Below are 19378 nucleotides of genomic sequence, written 5' to 3' on the forward strand. Positions count from 1 at the left end.
TGCAAAATAAATCATAGATTCATAGAAAGGCTTGGGTTGGAAGGGACCTTAAAGATCGTCTAGTTCCAACCCCTCCACCATAAATAAAATTTGATTTCATTAGTTTTATTGGGTTTTTGAATGTTAGAGTCTGGTTTTTATAGCTGGAATAAAATTTAAGTTCTTCCTTAGGGGAGGACAGACGGGCAGCTCAGTATGGCCTACAGTAGAGGCCATATCTATATGGTGCAGCCTCTAAACTAGAATGTTGTGGATCAATCATCTGATTTTCCACATTTTCATTTGGGAATGGCTTTTTCTTTAATGCATGGTCCTGTCAATGCTAAACATGTGTGGTTCATACAGCCTCATACAGAAAGTGAAGGTGGCCAGGAAAAGCCATTTATTTCTCATAAATTTAAAATGATATTTTCCTTGGTCCATTTGTAAGATGAGAATGAGGTGTTAGCTGCTGTCCCTACTGGAAAATCTGAAATCCACAGCCACCTGTCTTAGGTCACGGGTGGCCAAGAGAGACTGCCCTGCAGCTCAGCTGAGAGGGAGCCTTTTGTGGCTCTGGAGTTGAGACGTTTGGCTGAGGAGCTTTTGGATAACTTGACAGTTCCTGATGCTTTTGAGTTAGACAAATAGAACCTTATGAAGTACAAGGCCAAGTGCCTTGTCCTGAACCTGTGTTGGGGCAATCCCAAGCACAAGTACAGGCTGGGAGGAGAACAGATCAAGAACAGCCCTGAGGAGAAGGACTTGGGGGTGTTGGTGGATGAGAAGCTCAACATAACCCATCAATGTGAGCCTGCAGCCCAGAAAGTCAGTCATGTCCTGGCCTGCATCACAAGAAGTGTGACCAGCAGGTCGAGGGAGGTGATTCTGCCCCTCTGCTCTGCCCTCATGAAACCACACCTGGAGTGCTGCGTCCAGCTCTGGGTCACAGCTCAACAAAGGACGTGGAGCTGCTGGAGTGACTTCAGAGGAAGCCACAAACAAGATAAGGGGCTGGAGCACCACTCCTATGGAGACAAGCTGAGAGGTTTGGGGTTGTTCAGCCTGGAGAAGAGAAGGCTCTGGAGACACCTTAGAGTTCTCAGTACCTAAAGGGGGTCTCCAAGGAGTTTGGAGATGGACCTTTTACAAGAGAATTTAGTGACAGGACAAGGGGTAATTACTTTAAACTGAGAGAGGGCAGATTTAGACTAGGAAGAAATTGTTTCCTGTAAGGGTAGTGAGACACTGGCATGGGTTACCCAGAGAAGTTGTGGATGCCCCATCGCTGGAAGTGTTCAAGGCCAAGCTGGATGGGGCTTGGAGCAACTTGGTCTAGTGAAAGGTGTCCCTGCCCATTGCAGGGGAATTGGAACAGGATGATCTTTAAGGTCCATTCCAACCCAAACTGTTCTAGGATTCTATGATTCTATGAAATAGATGTGTCCGTATATATGTACCGGGTATGCATAAATACATAATTTTTGTGCATACAATGCTTTGGTATAGTGTTATAAACAGCAATTTACCCAGCAATTAAAAATATATATTAATTCCGAGGTAGGATAATTAATACTGAGATAGACTAAATTAATATATACAAATACCAGTCTAATGAATATCTGTGTGCTTGATTCATAAAGATAATAAAGAAAAAACTGAATTCACAGAGGTGGGGGAGAATGGACTGTGATTGACAGAGATGAGTTATGGTAACTACCAGACTACAGAGGGTTGTAATTAGTCACACTATGTTGGTTTAAATAGATTTAACACCTGGTTGTTAAAAAGAATAAATTGATTAATTGTTTTAAAGCAGCCATGTTATTGAGTTTCCCTTGTGTCTCTGTGTTTCTTAATAGAGATTAGACATTAATATGGATTTAGAGCATTGACTCTAGGGATGTTCATTCCAACGGCAGACAGAAGCAAGAGACTTTATAAATGTAAAGGAAAGCAGAAATACTCCAAATGTGAAATGATAGCTCGTTTTAGTTTTATCTTCATTTGTTGCATTACCGTCAGATAGATTGCTGTGTTGTGTTGTTCATTTGCAGCTTCTGCAGCAAGCAACTTCCTCCAGTAACTTGGGTGCCTTCAGCGGCATTCAGCAAATGGCCGGTGAGTTAAAAACCATTTCACTTTGCTCCAGCTATGTTTTGTATTCTTAAGCTATTGAATTCTGTACCTCTAATAATCACATTGTCGGGGGCGGGGGGCATGTTGTTTATTAAATGTGGCAGATGTATTGGCAGGGGACAGCTCGTGGTTCAACGTCAATAGAAACACTTTCTCCCCTCTTTCAGAACTGAAATTAAACCCAGTGCTCCCAGGTTGTGCAAACAGTTTGTCTTGCATTAGTCACCTGCCATTTGACCAAAGTAACCAATTGTAAATTGCAGGAGAGCTCTTAGTCCCTGCAGCCGTGTCCTGCCCTATGAAAAGTGTCAGGAAAGCAACAGCAGGATTACATTCTAATTTCCAGTGAGATTTCTGTGTCCTGAAAAATCAAATTAATGGCATCCCTCAAACATTTTAATAATAGGTGGTGAGGAAAAATGTTCTGACCTTTTTAATGAAACCCAAGATTACAGGCCTACCTTCAGCATGAATTTTCAGGCTCCTTTTATAATCATGGAAAATTAACTGGGTGCCTTTTTGACTTTGGAACCCTAGTCGGCGAAATTACACAACAGAGATTTTATGTAAAAGTATAATCTTTAGTCTGGAGGAAAAAAAAAGAAAGAAAGGAAAGGGGAAAAAAGAATCAAAGTGTGAGTGGATTTGAAAGCCAGCTAGTTGGAGGGTTTCTTAGTAATGAGCTGTGTGCCAGTAGTAACTGATGTGTAGTGATTAGCAAAAGGTCACTCCCACTGTGTGACCTACCATGCTGATATCCTAACTTAACATGATGCTAGAGAAGGCAGCATGTGCAGTAAATCAGAGCACAGATGCACATTATGCCTGCCGCGAAGAACTGTTAAAAAGCTTTTTTTTCTTGTTACAGGGGAAAAAAAAAAAGAATCACAAAACCCCTAAATTGCTACATTAGTTTATTTTAATCATGAACCCACTGAATCAATGAGATACAACATTGTGCTTGCTTCATCATCATAAAACAAGGGCTAAAATATTCAGAAGTCTTTATGAACACCATTTTCTCATTCTTTTTTTAATCCTGGTCTTCTGCTTCTTCTTGTTCTGCTTTGAATGAAGCCTGAAATTCTGTAACAAGTATATACCTCACTGTATAGCTATACCCCACAGGTATTCTTTACTCAATCGTTATATTATGCCATTATTGCAGTGACATCAGAGACTAATGTGAACCTGCTGTCTGACAATATAAATTGGCCTACAGATGACAATATCTCTGAATTATTCTCTCTTCCTCAGACCTGCTGGCAGTGCTTGCTGGTTCTATTATGTTACACTTGCAATCTAGCATTTTTTTCATCAAAAAAATGTATCTTAATATGATAAACAGAACAGAACGGGTCAGTAACAGTTTTATACTTGGCAGTTTTGGAAGTGGTTTTGAGCTCAGAGATTGTGTTTTAATGCTTTCATATTTGGTTAGGTCTACAAAATGAAAGAATTGAGACACCAAGGAAAAATAATGTGATATCTATCGCATTATGTGCACCTCAGAGTTTTTGTTTGTCTGGTTTTCACTGGTAGTGTAGATTCACCTCTGTCTTCAAGAACTCTGTTGAAACTAAGGATTTTAGTCAAGTAACTTCAGGATGGGCTCAACCTGGGCTGTGATTTCTTCTCTGAAAATCATATGGTCTTGAGATGAGGAGAAAGTCATCTTAAGAAATCATAGTTGGCGCATCATTGTTACTCGAGGGATATACCTTCTTGGCTACAAATTAGATTGCTAATGCACTCACCTATGGGATAATTTAATGACTGACTGCCTTTCTTGGAAAAAATGTATTTTATAGCTTATATTTATCTTATCAAAACAGCTTGAAGTTCACTCCTTTCTTTCCCCAAAACACGTAACTTAAATGTTTATGTTCAAGGTAAAATTACTGATACTAAATTGTTCTCCGAGCTGCACCTCTACATGAAAGTGCCAAAGACTAAGCACTATTTCATTGTTAGAACTGGGAGTTCATGTTCTCTTCTCAGAAATCAGGCAGTATTATGTCATGCAATGCATCCAATATTAACAGTTTGGATATTATGTTTTGTGAAAAGAATAGAAAATACTCCGGTGTCTGCAGCAAGAGCTTACATTACCTGCTGAAGCCTTCTTTGAACATTTGTAAAGGCCCACAGTTTTTTAACTTAAGCTGTACAGGTTCATTTTACAAAAATTAATCTAACATGTAATTGCATATTGCATATAGTTTGCCTTTTGATATAACATTTCCAAGTGGGGAATAAAATCTAGACACAATTGAGTAAGGTGCTAAAGATCCATCATTGCTGCTTTCAAGTTCTTTGAACTTCGTGTTTGAGGGGTGCAACTTTTATCCTCGAAGTCGATGGGTGTGCATACCATGGAATTCAGACACTAAAAGTTTGATCAAAAGCCATGTGAGTCAAGGAAATTCCACTCTTACTTGCATGCCAGGGTTCTAGCATCTCTTTTATGCTTAAATCTTGATGAAGTCATGGTTTGCTACATTAGGATTTCTGATAGAGCCACCCCCTTGTCCAAAATTAGGGCCCTTTGGATCTGCAAGTATTTATTTGTATTGCTAAAGTTGTGTTGTCTTGGTACAAAACAGAAAGGACACAGCACACACCCCGCCACACATGTGAAGAATTATTTGCTCTGCTCAGTGACATTATTTCTTGAATCAAAGCAAGTTTCTTTGCCAGCAGAGCAAAGACACTGGTCTTCAGGGTGGAGTTTTAAATTCCCTTTCCCTAATATTATGCCTCAATCTGGTTAAAGTAGTTTTTGTGTTGCAAAAGCTGTGGTTCTTTGATTTTGGTGAAAGGAGTGGGATTTTTAGACATTTGTGATTCAAGAGTGTTGGAGTTTTTCTGTTTGTTTGGAAGTGAGAATACAGTCCAATGAAATATTGGGATTTTTCTCAAGAACTCAGTAAGATACAGACATTAAACACACAGCACCAGCTCTAAAGTAGCTGTAGCAGCCCACTGACCCTGCTATATATTTAGCATTTTGTGAAGTCCAAGCAAATCATGAAACTCTTCTAACTAAAATTTGAGATGCTAAAATATGAGAGACAAAAAGTTGTAGATTGCCATTTAGCTTTCCAAGCTTTAAGGTTCCACACTTAATTCCTCAGATTAGGTTTTTCTGACTTTTTATTGAAAAGAGATTTTAATGAAATCGTTTTATTTCATGAGTCAAGCCAAAGAAAACAATGTAAATATGTTGGGACTGGTAATAAATTTGGGAGAGTTGGCAGTGCTGCCTTTGGTGTTATAGTAATCCCGTGGTCCTGATGGGAGGCACCAACCCTTCCTTGCCAAACTCTGCTTCGTTGTCCTGTATAAAACATGCAAGCACATGCCATCCTCATGTGTATATTTTATAGTGAGCAATTCCTCACTTTTCCTCCCCTCCTCTGATATCTGCTCATGCTAATTTAAAGGCAATGTTTCCTCTCACGTGCCTCTCCAGCCTCAGCGTCTAGCCTGCACTTTGTCTTTGGGGAAGGCTAATAATGTAGATGAATTACATTATGGGATTTGATTGTCTTACTTTACAAGACAATGCAAGCTACATTAAGCACTAGCAACCTCTCAAGCAAACAGAAATTCCTCCTTCAAATATATACAAATTGCATGGAAAGCTTAGTTCAAAGGAGATTGATGTTGCTTGAATGTTTGCATTGAATTTGGCTGGCACTAGATCAGGTCCTAAAAGCTGCAGTTATTTAAGCCAATGAGCCTGTAAAGTAGTATACAGACAGTATAAACAGGGAGGTTTACTGTTATTAGGGTGATTGTAGAAAATATTTCAGTGTTTTCAGTATATAAAAAATATATGATCTATGAAGATTTTCTATTGTCCATTAATGTCAAATGTTTTGGCAGAAATAAATATTGGCTCATACAGCAATGTTTCCGTATATGTGACCATTCAGGACATAAAAACATGCAGTACTCCTAAAAAACACAAAGGGTATCTCTAAATTTCATTGAATAGACAGTGTATTTTGCTTCCTGAAGTTATACAGGAGGAGAAACCATGGTTTTGGCTTTTCTTCTTTGGCATTAAGATCCCTAAAACCTCTACAGCTGGGACTTTTCATATTTTTCCAATGTATGGGGGGTTTTTTTTCCAGTCCTTTCCAAGTTCTCTCATAGTTTGGTTGCGTTTTGGGTTGAACTTCTGGCCCCTTCTGAGCCCAGTTCAATCCATTCCACCCTTCTTCTGCTACCCAAGCCAGATTTCCTCCTGTTGCAGAGTCTGTAGGACCAGATGGGTGAGAGAAACTCTGCAAGGTTCTGCTTTCTGAATATTTTCCTCTAATTGTTGAATTGGCTCAGTAGATCTGGAGGGACCAGTTGGAAGCCAGGACCATCTGCACAAAAGCTCTATACTTTTGCACTGGCCCAAGGATCCTTTATATCCTCTGACTCTTGAATGGCTTCATTCCAGCAAAACCATACCGAAGGAGGGTTTCTCCTGCTATGACCTCTTCAGGGCTATCATATTAAAAGTAAAGGTCACTGAGAAACTGTTTCCAGCTCAGGGGAGATAGCTGTTTCTTAAAGATAACTACCAGTTTTGAAAATGTTGACCTCAGGGACCAAAAACATTGAGCTTTTGTAATACTAATTCCATTGAAAGTCCTAGTTAATTTAACACATACAATTAGCTGCCTTTTTTTTTTCTTTTAGCTAATAAATTAAACAACTCTCTTTAGCATTTTTGGGGGAGGAAGAATTTGAAACAGGTGAGCCTGTTCTCAATCCACATGTTGTTCCTTCTCACAGGATAAGGAGAGGCACCCTAAGAGTAAAACCAATGCTGAGCTGTTGATGAGATGCTTATTCAGGTGGTGAAAGTGCACGATATGGAAGCTTGGCCAAGTCTGGGCACAAGATCTGTAGCTCTCTCTTGTCTTTCCATAACTAGTAAAAAGAGGGTGAGGGGCTTTTTATTACCTTGGCTCCTCTGTGGAAGGAATTCATCCCACAGAAACTCAGCAGTTTGGAAAGTAGTCATCCTGTTTCCCTGCAATGTCAGTGAAGAGGGAGTCACTCCCAGGCAGCAATTCATCATAAAAGGCTAAGGTTATCTATCTATTTTATAGATATTAGAAAAATATTATATATATTAGGAAGAAATTCTTCACTGTGAGGGTGGTGAGGCTCTGGCACAGGTTGCCCAGAGAAGCTGTGGATGCCCCATCCCTGGAAGTGTTCAAGGTCAGGTTGGATGGGGCTTTGAGCAACCTGGTCTAGTGGAAGGTGTCCCTGTCCATGGCAGGGGGTAAGAACTAGTTGATCTTTATGGTCCCTTCCAACTCAAGCCATTCTATGCTTCTGTGATTCTATTTTAGGATCAGATGATTCATCCACCCCCTCTCTCTTCTCAGACTATAGCAAGAGCCTGAGAGAGTAACTTTTATTAGAATTAAGTGAGATCAGATGAATCCTTCCCACTAGGATTGGAGCAGTTTCAATTGAGAAAAGCACACTTCTTGCCAGGATGTGTTTATAGCATATGTAACCTGAAAATGGGCTGAAATCCCACATAAGTCAACAAATGGCTCTAGTGGGGTTGGAACTAGGTGATCTTTAATTTCCCTTCCAACTCAAGCCATTCTATGAGTCTATGAACTTCCAGTTAGATTTAAGCATGTACTCTTAAAATAGAGCAGAATCAATGTGAACTTAAAAGTTGTTTTAAGGGCTTTGCTAAATCAAGCTGTAACTGGTCAGGATACCTCAAGCACTGTTCAGTTAAGCAGCTTTTCTGAAGTTAGGCAGAATATATACGGTTTGATGGAGGTAGTGCTCAGGTCCCCTGTGTATTTTAATTCTTAGAATATAGCTGGAATAACATCACACTCCACAGCTTGACACCCATTTTTACCATCAGCATCCAAAATGGCTGATGTCAGTGTCAGCAAATAGTTGCTTTTTGGCCTGGAGATGATAAATTTTACCTTAATCCACATTTTTTAAGCTGCAGTGAGGATTTAATTCAGAAGGAATAAATCCTAGTAATTGAGAAGGATAAAATTTCCAAAGAGAAAGAAGTCAAGTCAGTGGGAACTACTTATGAGCTATCAGATTTGGTTCTGATAATCACCACTGACTTTTAAATTCTCTGTGCATATGTTGTCACTAAATGTAGCCAGTACCTTCCTTTTTTAGGAATTTGTTCAGCAAGCAAATCTCAGCTATTTCCTAATATGATTTTATTATGATTTTGGAAACCCAAGAGTTGATGAGGCCTAAGAAGTCTTCAGGAACGGCTTGTGACTCTGTTCCCTCCTCTACAAATACCCAATAATTTCAAATTTACAGTTATCAGAGGAGAAACGCTGCAGTGACTGAAACGAGGCAAATTGCTTCATTGTATGAAAGTCTGTGTCAGAGGCAGCACAAGAAGTTGTAAAATGTAAATCTCGTGCTCTCAAATTTCCCCGTGTTTTCACAGAACTGCATCTGTGACTGTGCAGCACTACAAAAATTTCCTGTGAATGTGCTAATAGGCCTTATGAGAATGTTCTATCACCATCCATCTGTCACTTTTTAACAGGCCTGATTGGCAAGCACTTGTAACAACTGACATCTGTTCTCGCTTATTGATATGTAGATTTATGGTAATTGCTGTGAACAATAAGACACAAAATTACCTAAGGTGAACATTAAATTAAATTTTCATGCCCCTATCCTTATAAATAATTTTTTTAAAAAATCTTAAGTTTCAAGCAAGACATACTGTGCATCTGTTTTGTACATAATTTAATTGTTTTTTTAATCTGCCAAATGACAAAATGAAAGTTGAATTTCCTTGCGATCTTGAATATTTGCCAAGCTGATAGTGCATTGGTAAATACATGTTATTAAAAATGGAATCAAACTGTATTGTGATTCTGTTTTTTTTAATCATTTCCCTTTAATTCCCAACATTGTCTCCATCATGAAGATCAAGAGTTATTCCGTACCCAGAAGGTTTTTTTCCTCTACGGCAGGATTTTCATTTTTCATGTGCAGCTCTGCCTGTGAGGCTGTTCCTCAGTGTTAAGCAATTTGCATTTCTTCAGAGAGAGGTGCATTTGCTGAGTGAGCAGCTCTTTCAAATAAAACCCATCTACTCATTTGTGGTCCAGCCCTGTTGCGGGATTTGGGACTGCTTTGAAAAAAATGTAGGATGTGGAATGTGTGCAGAGAGTGTGTGAAAGGGGAGAGAATGAGAAAGCAGATTCATCCCGCAGAACTGTACCTCAGCTGCAGTTCAGCTGAACTCAAAATCCCCAGTTCAAAGCAAAGTACTTTTGGGGACTGGGACTTGAGAGCATTTGGCTTCCCTCCTCCAAGGTTGTCCTATCAAGCGGGACATTGATGCTCCTGACAAGTTGATGGGAGAAACCAATAAAGAGAGAGCAGAGATGGTAAAATGCCCGGGGAACATGAAACAGTGATGTCAGGACTTATTTTTTAGATGTTTAAGCAGACAGAGGATCCTAAAGAGGTTGCATATTAAGTGATAAAACTGTTGACAAAATCGGCTCTAGAGCGTGCTGGGTGACAGTGTGTGCCATGAGCCCTTGCTGACAGTCACATTTGGGTGCTCTTGCTCAAGTGTGACAACAGCAAGGAGTCTTTTTTTCCTTCAGGCACCCCAAGCTGACACCCTGTAACATCTGCAGACCTATTTTGTGGCCAGGGTCTTATAGTCTACAGTAAAACAGATCAGATGGGGAGACAACTTTGTCTCCACTGAGCTCTTGTTCATTCATCTTCTGTGGGCATTGAACTCGTTTGTCAAATCGATGGGTTCCTCTTGTGTTTTCACAGGAAACATCCCACTATATTAAAAAAAAAAGATTTTGTGGGATGAGGCAATGATGGTATTTGTTTTGCACTCACGTGGGCACAACAGTTGAATTTGAATTGCATCTTGCAAAATTGTTTGGGTGGGTAGTGTTTGAGAGAAGACTTATTTTTTAAGATGGTCATTAGCTTCCAAAAGAAACCTGAAAGAGCATTTTTGGTCACATAATTCCTCCAAGTGCACTGTACAGATTACAGACTAAGAAGGGTTGTATCTTGGATCAGCTAAAACCTTAACTCCTACAATTGTCATTGTGTCACATTTTCAAAAGCACCATCTGAGCTGACTTTGGGTATTGACTGAGGCACAGACATTAGAACTTCAGCCAGACCAGGTGCTCACCTGAGGCCTGACCTGCCTGTTGGAACATGCTGTATTAAAATCTAAATTAAAGCCCTTGCTATTTAAATGCCTCCATTTTTGAATGTGCTCACTTAAATGCAGGTATATCTCCCCTGCATCTTCTAAAATAATGAAGCAACAGATGACTGAGTAACTTAATATCATAGTCCAGAGCTTACAGTCTGAAAGTCCCAGCCTCAATGATGGTCAGGCTGATACTAATTTGATGTACTTAGTTCATATATGTTTTTAGAAATGAACTATCAAAAGGAAATTGAGCACAATTATTGGTTACTGTGCAGTGTAACCTTAGTAGTTATATTCAGAGGAGACATGGGAAACAAATTGTGTTCATCCCAATTATATGACCCTGTCCTGAATGTGTTTTAAATGTTAGTTATCTTCTTTACACCCCCTGTTGTGTCAGGAAATAATATTGTGCCTGGGCTTCACACAGAGTTTAAATGACTTTTAATTCTACACTACCCTTACAGAAGAGGCACAAACCAGGTTTAATTTTCCTGAAGCATAGGCTGGTGCCTTTGCTGCATTTTCTCAACTCCAAAGTAGAGAAGTGAGAGATACCGTTCAGGAAGTGAAGGAAGTGGTTCCAGAATATAGATGTCTTGGGAGTGAGAAGAATTGAGTTTCTTGGCAAGGCACACCCCAAGCTCCACCTCCATTGAAAATAACTATTTTCACCACGATGATGATGATGATGATGGTGATGATGATGATGATGGTGATGATCACATGTTTCAATTAACCCTATTTCTTCTCCACATAGGCATGAACGCTTTACAATTACAGAATTTGGCAACTTTAGCAGCCGCAGCAGCCGCCGCCCAGACCTCAGCTACCACCACCAATGCAAATCCTCTCTCCACAACGACTGGTGCTCTGGGAGCCCTCACAAGTCCCGGTAAGAGCAGAGTGCTTGATTTCAACATGGGAGTAAATGGGAACATGAGAGTTAAAATGGTGATTCTGTGTTGTGTTTAGGTTCCACACCCATATGCATTCTGGAGACCCTTTAATTACTGAATACATTTTTGTTGCTGTTGTTTTTAAGCAAATAACTACTTTTTCAAGTGGTCTGATGTGGACATGTTCACCTTTCCCAAGTTATTTCAGGGGCCATTAAAGCCTAACAGACCCATCTCACAAAATTCTGTGTGAAAACTGCAATTGCATGGGAAACTTAAGCTAAAATTAACTTTTCAGGAAGACTTCAGAACATTACCAAATTCTTCCTGTCCTACAGAAAAATCAACTCAGGTGGCTCTGAGAGACTGATCTTTGATTCCCAGCACATGCTGGGAATTGCCTTTACCCATCATGGTGAAGACATTCTCTCCTTTTTTTCCTTCTATTTTTTTACTGTGGCTCAGCTGAGCTTTCTTCTGATCCTGAGTATACAGTCACAGAAGTGATATCAGATGCACAAGGAATACACAGACAAAAGACTAGTCAAAAGAGAGCTTTATGGGGGGAAAAAGGGACAGGATAAGAGGTGGGGTTGCCTCCATGACCACCCTGTGGACTTCCAGCCATGAATGTCTGATGTCTGCAAAACCCTAGAGAGAAATCAGGGTAAATTCAAACTTTAGTAACACTTCAGCAACACTTCAGCATCTCCAGAATCCAGAGAGAGAGAGATATTGATTCAGTGTAGTTACTGGATTTACAGTGGTGTAGCTGAGTGGAGAATCTGGCCACTTATCGTTACATAAAGGCTGCAGGGTGTAATTATTTGCATCATGAAGTGTGTTTATTGCTGTTCTAAAAAACATTCATATTATTTTAGACACCACTAAAGAACGTTTGTGTTTAATCTTGTTTAAGTGTGTATTTATTCCCCGTGAAAAAGTAATTCATGGCAGACGGTTTGAGCTCATCAGTAAGGAAAACAGCCTTCACTGCACAATAGAACTGGGACTGAGTGTGGTGCCGGGTGTTGGCACTGGCCAAGGCTTCCCATTATATTGCAGTTTTATTGTTTGTTTGGGACAGAGGTTAATACCTAGTTTGTGCAGAATTTTCCTGTTTCTGGCATGAGCCTCATTTTGACCTAAAAATAATATTTATTAGCAACATCTCTGAGAGGCAGGTTGAGTGAAAATAATTTTGGCTTGCTGATATATGTATATATGTATTTTTAAACCTGAGCAATCTCTCCCCTCCGTCCTGGAGCTGGGACTTAACGCTTTGCAAAAGGCTAGTCCCGCTGTCAATGTTTCCACGTTACTCCTGTCTAAATGTCACCCATGTTGCATTTCATGGATGTTCTGTGGTATCACTGTAATTTAGCTGTTAAATGTCTGAGCAGCCTGTCCTCCCAAAACTCACTCAACATACCTTGATCCATACTGACAAGACTTCTCGGTGTTGGGTACTATGGTGCAGAGGGGTTGGAAATTAACTCTTTTTTATCATTGCTGCTCTGCAGCAAAGTGGCACCAGAACATTCCTGTCATGCACTTTGTCTTGCCATGTCAGCACAGAGCTTGGACTCAACCTTAAGGTCCACATTTGCATCCTTCCCTCTCCAACACAGTTTTCTTATCCAGCCTGGCTGACTTGCTGTTCCCCCTCTTAACACGGTCCTGAGGCTCCTTGAATATCTGGAAAGTGTTTTTATCTGATGTCCAAGTCTGCAGAGGCCGTGATTAACTAGGTGCTTCAGCTGGGCTGGGTAGATACATATGCTTTGTATTGCTCAGGATGGTATTGTAGAGCAGGCACCAGGTTTTTTCCAATGAGATTAAAGATTTTGTCTAACACATTGAACTTGTTATTTTCAAAAAATTCTGGATATTTAGCCTTTGAAATAGTGTTTTCAGTATGCCAGTTGATTTTGAAAGTCTTATAGATAGTATCTGTACACAATTGTTTCTAATATTAGACATTTTGGTGTGCCAAAGAAAAATGTGTATCTGATAGATCCACTGACCTATTTATATTGCACAACCAACCTAAAATGCAGCCTTATTAAAATGTTCTTCAGTTTAACCTTCCTTATCTGGTTCCACATTCCTCACCCTTTTAAATATTTTGTAAACCTGAATAATATCTTCAATGATCCTCCTCTGCTCTATGGAAAATGAATTTAGTTTGATAAAGCTTTTCATAGTAGCTCTAAGTATTGCCACTAAAGCTTGAGATACGTTGGCAGAAAGCATTTAAATCTGACTTTTAGTGTGTGGATGTTTGGAGGCCTTGAGGATATTTTTTTGGTCTAGTTTTCTTTTAATAGAACACTTCAGTTTGTTGTGTTTCATAAGCGTAAATTATTTTGTCTGATTTCAAAGCCTGCACTAAGCTCAGGAAGAAATCGTTGTGTCTCTCCAGATAATGTATTAAATTAATATTTCTCAGTTGAGAAAACAGCCCAAATTTAGGGCAGTGCAAAGGTAGATGCTTAAATGTAATCCTTTGCTTGATGCTGTTAAAGGCAAAATACTGCACACAACAGGGGTGGGCATAAGTGTGTGTTTCTAGTATGCCTTAAACCATGGCAGCCACGTAAATCATATCCATGTCTCTACCCAGATATAACTGTGTCTTTCCTGAAGGTTTCTCCTGAATCAATCTTTGACCAAGAGCTCTTGTTCTGTCCTTTGTAAATGTGTCATAAGAGCCCCAAAAAGTGGTTATTTCAGTTAAAATTCATCTTGAGGCCTGATTTTACATAGATGATATTTAGCAACCTTCAGTGCATCAAACTAGTACAGAGGGGATAATGGTGAGACCAACTTTGAGGCACTGGCAACACAGAAAAACAGGCCAGGAAGTGAGGAACCAACAGGACATCTGATATTTGAGGATTTCCAAACAAATTAAACTCCAATGATCTTTCCCTCTTACATTCTGACTAAATAACTTTGACCGCAAAAGAGTCTAAGGACACTCTTTCTCCTCCATGTGCTGAATACTTTCTCTTATGCTTGAAAGACTATTCATTCAGAAAGAACAGAGACAATACAATCCCCCAAACTATTAATTTTTTCATAATTGTAAATTTATAATTTCAATTTTGCATACCCATGGAAGTCTCTCCCTACAGCATTGTTAGAAATGATTTTTTAAAAGCCTTTGCTTAAAAAAACATGAAAGATTAAGCTTTCATTTTAGTAAAAATCCCCTCAGGCAATAAATAGGTTCTTTTGTCTCTTGGCCCTGGAAAAAAAAATTAAAATGGTTTAAATTGCCTATGGTTAAAGTAACTGTTTCTTGCAATTATCAGATGGTAGTGAATAAAAATTAAAATGAAATCATGAAAGACTAAAAGCCAGGTAAATGCATATTATGTCTTTCATGAGTTTCTCATGGGTCTTTTGAAGACTCATTTAATCATGTTTCTTGTCTTTTATTTTGATATGATAATTGTTTCCTTTATTTACTTTAATCACCTCTATTTAGTTAATTAATTCTTCACTTTATTTTCACTTCACTTGCTTAGGATACTTTTTCTGTTTTAAAGGGAGGTACCAGTAGTATTTCATACCATTTTAAAGGCAGGTATTTGAAGTATTTAGTAAAACAAGGAGTTGGGCTGGGGTAGCTTTTACTTGCCTCCAGGTTGTCTGATCCAATTTGTCTCAATTCCCTTTTGCTTGGGCCTTGGAATTTTGCGTTTCTTGTTAACTGGGAAGGGATTTTGGAGGGACTCCCTCAGCTGTAGGTATCCACACTGTAAATTTCCCAGTTTGGGCAGGATGAATCTCAGCCAAATGTCAGGAACCTTATTCTCTCCTCCAGAGACTGTCCTTGACACGTCCTGCAAATGGATCACTGAGCAAAGAGCTTGCAGGGAGGCTGCTGTTCCAGAACCTGCAGAGATTTAGTGTTCATTCAGTGGGTGGTGGGAAGGCCTGGAGGTGGATACGAAGGAGGGACATACAAACTCAGGATCAAAGTATCTGCCTCTTACACCGTCTGACATTTAATTTGCCTCAGTTGACCCACTACCCTAATTTTCCCATGGATAATAACTTGTATTTTGACTGTCCTGGGTAGTACAAGATTAATACAGCTCTGGAAAACGTGGACCAGTCAGAGCAGGCTGGTGAAAGCCACGTCCCATCAACGTTTGAGTATCTCCAAGGATGGAGATTCCACAGCCTCTGTGAGCTCATTTCAATTTTGTGTCTTAAAATTCATACACAAATGTTTTTTCAGTAGCCAGTAGGGAAGCCCTTCTATGTGCAAATGAAGAGACGAAACATCTAATTATATATCCAGATTTATCTGCATGAACATACACAATATAATTTCTGAGCTGTGGGGGGATAGAATTGCTAAACCAGAAGTTAATTCAGTTTCAGACTTGGGAGCCTTCATTTTCCATGACATTTTCATGATTATTTGATTCTCTAAACTATTATTTATTCACACAGCTGAACTAGCTATTCATGCTTCAGTAAAAAACTCTTTAGGTTTATCAGCTCTGTAAACCTAAGAGGAAATATTTCTGGAAAAAAACCCAAACTGATAGTGTAGACTTTTTTCTTTTAATGACCTCTTAAAATCCAGCCCAGCTTTTGTCATCTTGTATCAGTATTCAGCCATTAGCTCTTATGTTGAAAAAAAAGTTCTCCTAAGTCTAAAAATACTCATTTTCAGACAGATGCTGACATTGAAGAATAACAGCCCCAAAAAACAGAAGACTGTGAAGTATAGAATAAACTGAAAAAAAGGAAAAAAGATTACACTGCCTGTCCTGTAAGAATTAATTCATTCTTTCCCTCTTCTCAAAGCAGAGAATTATAACTTCTAGCTATGATCCATGGCTCATTATTTTCTCTGCCCCCTAATCTGGGATGAGGATTGTCTTTGTTAGTTGAAGGTGTTCATGTTGTGAACACAGTTGTCGAAATGTTAGAAATTTTATAGAATATACAAGATGCTTCAGCTGAGAGAAGCAGTGAAGAATGTTCAAATACTCATTCTTAGAAGATTTGCTTTTTGTTCACTTCAGTACAATACGTTTTTCTCCAATCAGTGGTGCAAGGCTGCCACCGTGACATTTTGTTAGAGGCCAGTGCACCCACTGAGATAGCTGTGATTCGCTTCCAGGATGATGCAAAAATAATCCTACCAGTAGGTGTGTAGGAAGGTCTGACAGTTTGCTAAAGAATGAATTGAAGTAGTTGTTTCATGTTGGAAAAGATTGGTTTAAAATGCAGAATGGCACTCGTCACACTGTAGTAAGAAATTGATTATTTTTGTACCATTTCATGTGGAATTAATGCAAGTTCCATTATTGTAAAGTCATTTAAAATAAGCTTTGCTAGTTTTGCAGAACATAGAAAACTTCCCAAGTATAACTGTTCATTATTTTTAGTATAAAGATACAGTTGATAAATATAACATGTAGCTTAAATAAAGATTTATAGATACATTATACATCCAGTGCACGTATTTAAACATCCCAAGTGTATGTTTTTAAATTTTGTATTTAAATCTAATTATAAAATTAGCACCCTTATCTTAATGCTTGGAGGACAGAGAAGTGCAATGCCTTAACCCTGATCTCAGCACCAATTTTTTGAAAGTATGTGTTTTCAAGGAAGCTATGGAAGAAAATCTTGCCTTAGCATGCCCACCTCCTGTTATTGGACTGCACAGGTATGTGATGAGAGAAATAGTCAGCTGGTCTTACCCACATGGTGTTAAGTGTCTGAGTCTGTGGTTAGGCTTCTAAATAAGTGAAATGACTTTCACTGCTCTTAGTGCCCAGAGATTATGCTACTTCTTGGAGAGATATATTGGTACTAAGCTCATCTGATAATTAGGTCACCCTTAAGCAGGCATGCAAACAGGAACTGGAGCCAAAAATAGGAAACTGGGGATGTATTTTTGACCTATATTTGTATTTTTAATAATGCTTCAAAATGTCTTAAATTACTGAAGAAGAAAAGAGTGGGAATTGTGGCTCAAAATCTCCCAGAGCCCCAGTACAGTAAATGGAGAGGTGAATGGTGATCGATTCCCTTGGACCCTCCCTGGTACATCACTGTGTCTCTTCCTGTTCTCCTTTTTGGAAAAATGAGCCAGTGCTAACCTGAAGGATGCTGATGGTAGCAGACAGTCCATCAGTTTTGGATGCCTGACAACTGCAGAAGGAGTCATTTTGCCAAAGTTCCCTTGTCTGTTTTATAATCAACATTATCAAGTTATAAATATTTGGCACAGAGATCTCCAGGTGTTTCCTCAGAATTGCATAAATGTCACTGTATGCAGTCAAGCATTGTGCTGGCTAATTCTTCAGGTTTGTTTTTTCCCTTTTTTTTTTTTTTTTTTTAGGAAACAACATACAGTACTAAACCATGGATTAGTAGGATCTAATTCAACAGGAGACATGTTTGTTTTTTAAACATTAGTACATTATCATCTTCCTAAAGTATTAAATCCATTGCCTTAGCACATTTCAGGATTTACTTTGCTTGTAGTATACAAATAATACTTATAATACATTATATTTTGTAAGTGTCTCTCTACCCCACCTTAATCTCTATTTCAAGCTACAAGAATGCCCGTTTGTATAAAAGGCTATTTTTCTTTCCATTGGAAGCACTATTTCAAGTTCATTCAGAGTTGCTTTCTACTAAAGAAACATGATAGTATCAGCTTGCCTACACAGGTAGATATGTGAGCTTATATATAATATATCATACACAAAGTACCAAGCCCAGAAAATGCTGCAGTTCATAATATCCAGGAAATAATGTGAATCTTAGAAAAATTCATGCATTTGAAGGAGCATTCCCCTATTTCAGGTTTACTACTGCCAACACTGTTCCTTTAACTCTGCTCAATTTTGCGTGTGTCCGTGGTCCATGGATAGTCCTGGTCCATTTCCCTAAGGCAGGATAATTAGAAATAACAACAACAGCAATAATAATAATAAAAAATGTCTTTAACCTAATTCTTTCAGCATTCTCTCAAAAGAACTTATTTGTTTGAATATGGGGCTACTGATTCATTTTATGTGTTGGCCAAACAAAAATATCTGCAGCATTTGCATGTGTTTAAAACCAAGTAAGTTAAACCCTCAACTGCCTTTGCTGTGCACAGGACAAAAATGTGCAATATGGATGAAAATAACCAGTGTCACATTGAGCTATATATGACTTTACCAATGGTCTGCAAAGGACCTGGCTGGGTAATTTTACATTAGGCAGGATAATCCTCAAGTTCTGCGGCTTACAGGGGTGAGTGACTGTATCCTGTGGATGTGCTATTACAATAAGGTTGTACTTGCACACCCCACTAAAAATCCCTTCTTCCATGGAAATTATTATTCATGCACTTTTGCGATTCATAACTCCTTTAACTACAGGCTCAGATTTTCAGTATACAGTTATCTCATCTCTATTCTGAAATACCACGGATAGGACTCCTAAGTGTCTGAAGTAAACAAGTCTTTTAGAAACATCTTGTTGCAGTGGGAAGACAAACAACCCCCAAGGATTTTTTTACCTGATCTTAAGACAGATGTATGAGAGAGGTGAAAAAGAAGATGAATCAGGCCATCCTCTCCTATGTACTTGAATTTGAATTGCCGTGTATGCATGTGGTTAGTACTCAAACAACAAAGACATTGCTTACCTTGAACTGTAGCCTTGGACTCTACCGACACTCAGGTTTTTTATGGAGAGAGAGAGAGATGCTACTGCTTGTTGTTTGTCATTGCTTAGTGCTGAAAGTGTGTGAAAGATGTTGCAGGTACCTGGGGGGCAGTGGGGAGGAACCTGTTCTCCAGGCAGGAGATCTTGGCCTCAAGTAGAGCCTTATTGATTCTAGATCAGAAATTCTTCGGAAAGTGATTTAGGAGTGGCTGTATGCTGAAGTGGCTCCACATGGAGGTCATTTCAGCATCAAGACATGAGTCCCTGAGCAATAGCTCGCTCCAAATTGTGTGAGATAGCAGTAATAAACATGAGAGCACAGCTGGAAGTTCCCTGTAGGAATGGTTTTGATGTGAACTCAGTGGTGCATCAATGAACATAGCCACAGCCCTTGGCCCCGCTGAGTAAAACA

General features: G+C 39.1%; 1 protein-coding gene across 1 annotated transcript in view; it reads left to right on the forward strand.

Annotated features, from left to right (window-relative positions):
- Positions 1–19378, forward strand: part of CELF2 (CUGBP Elav-like family member 2) — a 374279-nt gene that overhangs the window by 320868 nt on the left and 34033 nt on the right. The window contains 2 exon segments of the mRNA XM_032689527.1: positions 2037–2100; positions 11121–11255. Coding sequence (XP_032545418.1) covers positions 2037–2100; positions 11121–11255 — 199 coding nt within the window.

Source organism: Chiroxiphia lanceolata, chromosome 5, assembly GCF_009829145.1.
Source record: "Chiroxiphia lanceolata isolate bChiLan1 chromosome 5, bChiLan1.pri, whole genome shotgun sequence".
NCBI classification, from domain to species: Eukaryota; Metazoa; Chordata; class Aves; order Passeriformes; family Pipridae; genus Chiroxiphia; species Chiroxiphia lanceolata.